The 8,045-nt window shown below is 40.2% G+C and overlaps 1 protein-coding gene across 1 annotated transcript in view; it reads right to left on the reverse strand.

Annotated features, from left to right (window-relative positions):
* Positions 1-5,322, reverse strand: part of TBC1D15 (TBC1 domain family, member 15) — a 56,864-nt gene extending 51,542 nt beyond the window's left edge. Inside the window, exon 1 of the mRNA XM_004675885.2 lies at positions 5,219-5,322. Coding sequence (XP_004675942.1) covers positions 5,219-5,248 — 30 coding nt within the window. The 5' untranslated portion in view covers positions 5,249-5,322. The remainder of the gene's footprint in view (positions 1-5,218) is intronic.
* Positions 5,323-8,045: the final 2,723 nt, after the last annotated feature.

Consider the following 8,045-nt stretch of genomic DNA (forward strand, 5'->3'; position numbering starts at 1 on the left):
AGAGAGAGAGAGAGAGAGAGAGAGAGAGAGAGAGAGAGAGAGAGAGATGCGTCTCTCTGTATATATATAAAAAAAAAAGTGACTGTTTTCAAAAAGAGAGGACAAAAACCCTGTAACAAGTTATACTTCCAGCTAAAATGGAGTGACAAAAACTGGATTTAATCTTTGACCAGGGGGAAAAAAAAAAGCACCTCTTTAGTGAAGTGTCTTTTTAGATTTTCTGCCCTGGATCAAGAAGATGTGGAGCATAGACACAAAGGAAATTTACTCAGCAATCAAAAAAAGATAAACTCACTCCATTCACCGCAACACAGATGGAGCTGGAAGGGATCATGCTCATTGAGAGATAAGCCAGAAAGAAAAAGAAAAATACCGGATGGTTTCACTCCTGGGAGGAATGTAGAGGATACAAATAAGAGCTCAGGGGGGAAAAAGGATAATTATAATAAAGTAAATATCAGGCCCTCCCTGGTGGTGCAATGTGTTTACACATAGCACCATGAAGCTCACCACAGTCGCTTCATGGCGACATCTGTCCCTGGCCAGGGAGGTGACCACATGGCACGGCAGACCTCTCCTCACCTGCCCGCTGCTCCCCTCAGCAGTGTACTTCATCCATCTGCCTGTTCTGCCTGCTCCCCGCTATGCCTCTGGTGAATACTCTCACCACTACAGCACCTCTAAACTGTACCCCAGTTCTGTATGCATAAATAAATAAATCTTGAAGAAAAATAAAGTAGCTATTAAAATCAATAGGCAACTAGAAACCAAAGACATTCTGCAGGGAGAGGAGAGTAGGATCAAAACAAGGGTGGGAAAAGCATAAGGGACTCTGGTGATGGTGCACGGGTAAACTGGTAGTAGTAATTTCATGGGGACTATAATCAGGATGAGAAAGCACACTTTATACAAAAATGAAAAATGATGCAAAAATAAACAAAATTTTAAAATATATTATTTTAAAAATAAAACTAAATCTATCAAACTGATTTTCTTTGGACAATGAAGGGCAGTGACTACTGAGGGAAAGGAAACAATTGACTGAGCCCTAACATTGCCTTGTTTACTGTCTGGAAAGTTTCCAGCTGTGATAAAGATATAGAAAAAAAAAACCAAGAAGGTGCTTCTGGTCTCCTTGAGTTGAGAATTATGGGAGGCCAAGATAGCAAGGGTTCACAGGACAGAGTGTCAAAGAAGAGATAGTGTAAAAGACAGAGAACTCAAGAGATCCACAGAGGTCCCAGAATAGTCAGCAGGGGCACATGTTATCAGTAAACTACCAAAAGCAGCATAGAAAGTCACTTGAAACTGTAGAAATGATCTGCAGGTTCAGAAAGACCTGATCCCACCAAAGTGGGAAATTTCATAATTCACAGGGTATTGGGTAAGTACTGATCGCTTTGCCTCGGCAGTGGGGCAAAAGTAGTCCCACATTCAGAGCTGTGCTGATACCACCTAACAGAGTTTAAAAGTGGACCCAGAACTTTCAGACTGCTTTCTCTTAACTTAAATAAAATTTATTTAACTTAAGTATATTTTAGCTTAAATAAATCCGAGGTAAAATTCAGTAGTATTTTAAAGGAATACAAAAATATCTAGAACCCAACAAGATAAAATTCACTATATCTGACATCTGGTTAAGAAAAATTACTGGGCATAATAAGAAAATACAACTAAGAATAATGCAAAATAACACAAACAGAATTAGTAGAAAGGGACATTAAGGCACTATTACAACTGAATTCCATATGTTCAAGACCCTAGAGAAAAGTTAGAGCTCATTAAGAAAAGACATCAAAATAATTGCCCCAAGTGAAACATCTAGAAGTGAAAACCACTTCTGAGATAAAAAAAAAAACATACTGCATAGAATGGCAAATTTGACACTGCAAAAGAATAGTGAACTTTAATTTATGCAACAGAAACTAGACAAAAACAAAATGCAAAAAAGGGAGGGAAAAGGCACAAAGTAAAGTTAACAGAGCATTAAAGAACTGTTGAAAAATTTCAAGTGGTCTAGTATATGTGTAACTGAATTGCATGAACGAGATGACAGAGGAAAACAAAACAGAAAAAAAATGATTTTTTAAAGAAATGATTGCATATATTTTTTACAAATTTGATGAAAACTATAAACCCACAGATCCAAACAGTCCAATGAACTCCAAAGTGCGAGGATCACAAAGGAAATATAAAGGCACATCATAGTTAAACTCAACATGAGTAATACAAAGATGATCTTAAAATCAGAAAGAAGGGGCCCTCCTGATTGGGAGCGGGGGTTAGGTCTGCGCTATCACAGCTATGGCCTGAGTCCCACTCCCACCAGAGAGCTCACGCACCTATGCCACAGCAGACCTCTCCTGTCTTACCCTTTCCTCCCCTTAGCAGTATAGTTCAGTGAATTCACCTGTTCTGTTTCCAACTGTTTCTGGTGAATCCTATCATCCCCTGCATCTCTAGCCAACACCACAGTTCTATGAAAAAATAACCATAATAATAATAACACAGTTATAGCTAAAAGCAAAAAAAGGAAATAAATATGCACTAATGGAAACTATGTGATCAATCACCAAAAAGGCAAAGAAAATCACACAAGAGATGGAACAAATAGAAAGCAACAGCAAGATGACAGTTTAAACACCTGTTTTCATAAGAGCATTACATATAATTGATCTAAGACTGCAATTAGAAAGAAACAACAGAGACAGAGTACGAAGCAGAATAGGCAGATCTACTGAAATAGACTGCAGAGGGAAGCAGCGGCGAGACAGGAGAGGTCTGCTGCACCATGTAGGTTAGCTCCCTGGCTGGAGATTGAACTCATGCAGAACTCATGCTGCAGTAACTGGGAATAGCTTGACAGCACTGACAGTGTAACCCCTGAGCCACCAGGGAGTCCCTCATCTGAATTTATAATCAAATTCAAACACACTTTCAAAATTTCAGCTAAGAAAAACAATATATATACAAAAGGAAATGCATCTATTTATACTCTTCTTAGAAACCTATCTTTGAACTCAGTTATCAGAGAACTGAATACATTAAACTGATGTCCTATACTTGCTGTAATTACTGAAACCATGAGCATACTGAGAGGCATTATAGGGCTCCCATTTTTTAATAAAAAGGATGTAATGTATCATATAATCAGATTCATTATATAACTCAGTATAAGAAACCACAGGAGACTACCCTGGTCTAATCTCAAGAAATTAGTTGTTTTTTCTTTTAAAAGATTTATTTATTTATGTATACCAGAACTGGGGTACAGGTCAAAGGTGAGGAGGGGGAGTAAGAATTCGTCATAGATCCTATAATTCTTTTAAATAATCTGGTCCCCTCTTTACTGTGGCTGCTAGAAAACTATAGCCAAACTCTACCCCACTAAAGCATACAGCTTATTTAATAATCATTACTTCAAGTCGACCTACCCTCTCTGCCTGTATTTTACTTCCCTTTTTTCTCCACTCAATGAGTGGAGGATAAATGAGATCAAGTAGTTGTAAGTAAAAGATTAAGAAGTCAGAACATAAAAGACAATGACTTAGAAGGGGTGGGTGTAAAAGGTCTCACATTTCACAAGTCCATCATCATTGTGGTTCTTTCAAAACCAATCCAAATTTGAAGTAGGGAAATAACGTTCAAATGGAAAGGATACCTTCTTGGAAAATCCTAGATTAGATCAATCAAGGAGGAAAATCAAATAATAACTTTCAAATATGTAATGCGCCAAACAGAAGATCAGCATTCACTGAAGAAACTGAGAAGACAACCAAGGAGCAATAGTAACACAAAAACGATGAAAACGCTGTCCTTTTTCAAAATAATATCCAAAAGGGCAGGTTTATTATAAAAAGGGAAAGGGGAGTAAAGGACACTTGCACAGACACAAGCATGCAGAAAGACCCTGGAAAGACCCTGCGCTATAAGAGAGGCCTGCATAATCGGAGGCAGGAGAGCTTGGGAGGAGAGCTGTCTCTGCTGCTTTGCAAAGGGAGAAGTTAGGTGAAAAGAAGCACCTGAAAGTCTACAGGAAGGCAGGAGGGCTGCTGCCCTGCAAAGGGAGAAAGTTGGCAACAGGACCTGTGTAGGCACAGGTGGCCAGAAGAGCTACTGTCCATAATAAATAGCCTCTGTATTCATGTATGTAGCACTTCTCCAAAGCTTTTATATTTCATGTAATCAACCACACCAACACAAGAAATAATGAGTGATATCACCTCTGTTCTGGAGATAGATTATGAAGGGCAGAAAAGTCATGCTTGCTCAATTTGCCAAGGTCACGCTACAGAATAACATCAAAACCAATACTATATTTGCTATTCTGTCCCCTACTCTAGTAGTACAAACACTAAACCACAAATATGGCAAGTAATTCAAAATAGGATGGGGAGAGCAGCAAAGAGAAAATTAGTGAAACTCAAGGAAAGAGAGGGAACGATCTGGGTACAAGTAAATAATCCTAAAGTGCTGGAAGGGTCATTCATTACTAGACCCAACTATTAACAGAATAACTCCAGAAATGGGAAATGCTGCCAGTGGCATGTCATGATTGTCCTAAACACAAAGCATTAAGATATTCCCTCCAAAGATGTCCTAAGAACAGGCGCTTTACGATGAAATCTCCTCCGCACCTAGCCCCTAACAAAGTGATCACTACCACTTCTGTAAGACACTACCACAGAGATGTCTAGGATTAAATATCTCAACTAACGCCTTCCTTGACAATAATAAATAGGATGCTGTAAATTTCCCGCTTCCTGGCTGGAAACATGCCCTGCTGTTTTCCTCTTTTCCTCTATGTGCATAGCAGCACAGCACCTGTTTTCAGCTACTCCCAAAAGGGACAAAGATGCCTTCACCAGAGTAAAGCAGAGGAATGCAAGCGGATGGCCCACTATAAAGTAAGAAATCAGGCAACCACCTATATCTCAGAAAAGATAATGTAAATAAAATTTCCTCCCCCAGGGGCAAAGACGATCAGAATAGCCCCGAGGCCTAGCTGGCCTTGAAGCAGAAGCCGGGTCTCTAATTCCGAGATTAGCCGGCATTCCAGAGTAAACAGCTGACACCACCAAGTCCTCTTCCCCCCACATCGGGCGCACGCTGTTCACAAGCCATAAAGATCCTCCAGTCCTTCCTTGGCCCTCCTCCAAGTAGCAAAAGCATTCCCATCCCAGAAAAAAGCAAGAGTGTTCCCAAGGCCGTTACTTACCTTCCCGCTCACAACAACCACCGCCGCCATGTTTCCTGCGCGTGCCTGTGATGACGTAGCAGTGTCTCACGTGTCTCTAGGATTCACAACAACATCCGGCGAAACTAGGCTGAGATCCGGGCGGGAAAGGGGCGGGCATTGGCGGAAAAGCCGAAGAGCGTGGTGGGCGGAGCTAGAAAAGCTGTCTGGCGCATGCGTGCTAAATAAGACTCGGTGGCCGCTAGGGTGGAGCCTGTGGCGCATACGGCGCATGTGCCGTAGTATTTTCCAAGAAAGGAAACTGAAGAAGCGTTTTGTCTTGGGTTTTGCAAGAGGTGGTGACACTAAGCCATTGCTAGAACCCTTCAGTTTATCGTGATGCAAAAAAAAAAAAAAAGCACCCTATCAGGAGCTAGCAAACAGTGTCCTGGCCATGTGACTACTGCAGACAAGTCACTTACGCTTCAATTTCTCATCTGTAAAACTGGGATACTAGGCTTATGGTAAAGACAGCATCTAAGATATGTGAAGTTTCTTGTTTGAGACTGGTTACTGTCATGACCTTGAGCAAAATGTTTTCATAGGAACTGCGAAAATACCACACCCCCTTGCTCTAAAGTCCAGCGCTCTTAACTCATAGCTCTTACACAGTTCTTTAATAGCTGTGTGACCTGAAACAAGTTTCTAACTTCTCCAAGTTTCAAAATACAAAATTAGATTATCCATGGAGTAGTTGGGGGGATCTCATGGAGCAACTAATGTATGGTATGTATGGTAACATGACTGGTTAAGATCTTGAGATAATAATTTTTCTTCTTAGTTTAGTGTGGTGAAAGAATCTCAGGGAATGTTTGGATACAGCCCATAGATGTGGCGTCAGATATGAGTTTCCTTGCCCCAAGACACAATATAAGGCCACCTTGTAACAAAAAACCTGTGCCCATTGAGGCACTTCTCTCTTTACACAATGGAAAGAGGTTCAAGGCTTTGGAGCTCCGTTAAGTAAGTGGCAACCAAAGGAGTAACAGCAGAGAAAAGCAGGATTGTTGGTTCTGTGTTCTATTGGGACCTAAAGAGTGTAAGAGGTAGCAGGACCTTAGATGAGAATGAGTGTGTAGCAGCAGCAAGGAGGCTGTACAGTAGGAATCAGATTCCAAACAAAGGCGTGATTTCACCTCTCAGCTTGGCATCCAGTCAGCAAAGCAGCTCACTTGCAAATAATAAATGAACTGGAGGAAATGAGCACATTAGTAGCCAGCATTGAGTGACAACTTGAAGACCTCCACCAAATATACTGGATGAAAATTCCAGAACTTTCATACAATCTTGTGTGGGTTGGGTCAGGTCCTAATAATGGTTCAGATTAAATTTTGCACCCCCTCAAAGTAACAGGATGTGGTTAAAAAAAAATTGTTACATCTTGTTCTTTAGAGAAATGTTGAAGCCCTTAGTATAAAGCTAAGGATAGAATATTCAAATGGTACTTGTCATTTATATAAGTTTGAGAACTAAAATTCTTCTTGTTGAAAATTTGGCATCCTAGGTTCATCTGCTATTACTTGATATTAATCCTCATCTTCCAACTGCCTCTTCATTGTTGATACTCCCCACACATTGGATATTTTCTAAATTTCTTTCCAAACATTTTTCCATGATATTATCTTATTCCGCTCTCAGTACCTCCAAATATTTGCACTCCAAGTCTTTCTTTCCTAAATTCCAAAGCCTTCACTTACTGCATCCTATACCATTTTTTTAAGTGCTTTATTTATTTATGAATACAAAACTGGGGTATAAGCCAGAGGTGCAGGGATGGTGAGAGGATTCACCAGAGACAGAGTGGGGAGCAGAATAGGCAGAGTGACAAAGCAAACTGCTGAGGGGAGCATTAGGCAGGTCAAGAGAGGTCTGCGATGTCATCTGGGTCACCTCCCTGGCCAGGGATCCAACTTGCGCTAAGCAGCTGCAGCTAACTTCATAATGCTGCCCTTAATCTGTTGTGTCACCAGGGAGGGCCCTGCCAACATTTTATTTAAATTACCAACTCCAACTCATCTCCCCTTCATCCAACACCCCCCCCAAAAAAAAAAAAAAAAACCCTATGCTTTTGTTACTTGAAGTCTATTCTTCAGATCAGGAGCACCTGGGAGTTTGTAAGTTATTTGAACCTCCCTTCTAATTCCAGGACTAACGAATCTGCATTTTAAGAAGCTTTGCTTGGTTATTTGTGTGCATATTAAAATCTGAGAAAGTTTTACTTGAGTTTTACTTTGTTCTTTAAAGAATATTACCATTTGGGCCCTCCCTGGTGGCGCAACGGGTTAAAGCAGGTCTATAAAGCTATCTGCAGCCACTGCAACATGAGTTTGATTTCCAGTGGGAGAGGTGATCTACATGGCTAGCAGACCTCTTCTAACCTGCCCCCAGCTCCCCTCAGCAGTATATTTCAGTCGATCTGCCTGTTCTGTTCCCTATTGTCTCTGGTGAATCCTCTCACCACCCCCTGCACCTCTGGTCTGTACCCCAGTTCTATATGCATAAATACATAAAATAAAAATAAAAAATAAAAATAAAAAATAAAAAATAAAAAATAAAAAAAAGAAAAATAAATAAAAACTTCAAACCCAAGGCAGAGTTATAGGTAGGGGATTTCTGAATATCAATTGTGCTTCAGCAATAGCCTATATGCACCAATTTTTTTCCCCTCTCTGATGTTATGATGGTTTGGAAATAAAAGACCTGTTAGGCAAATAATAAAAATAGCTTCCCAAACTGCTGATTTTTCATAAACGTTCCATTTATTTCTGAATCAAACATAGCTAACTATTGAGAAATGAAGTTACTCTTG

The sequence above is a fragment of the Condylura cristata genome, unplaced genomic scaffold, assembly GCF_000260355.1.
Source record: "Condylura cristata isolate star-nosed mole 26May11 unplaced genomic scaffold, ConCri1.0 scaffold00004, whole genome shotgun sequence".
NCBI classification, from domain to species: domain Eukaryota; kingdom Metazoa; phylum Chordata; class Mammalia; order Eulipotyphla; family Talpidae; genus Condylura; species Condylura cristata.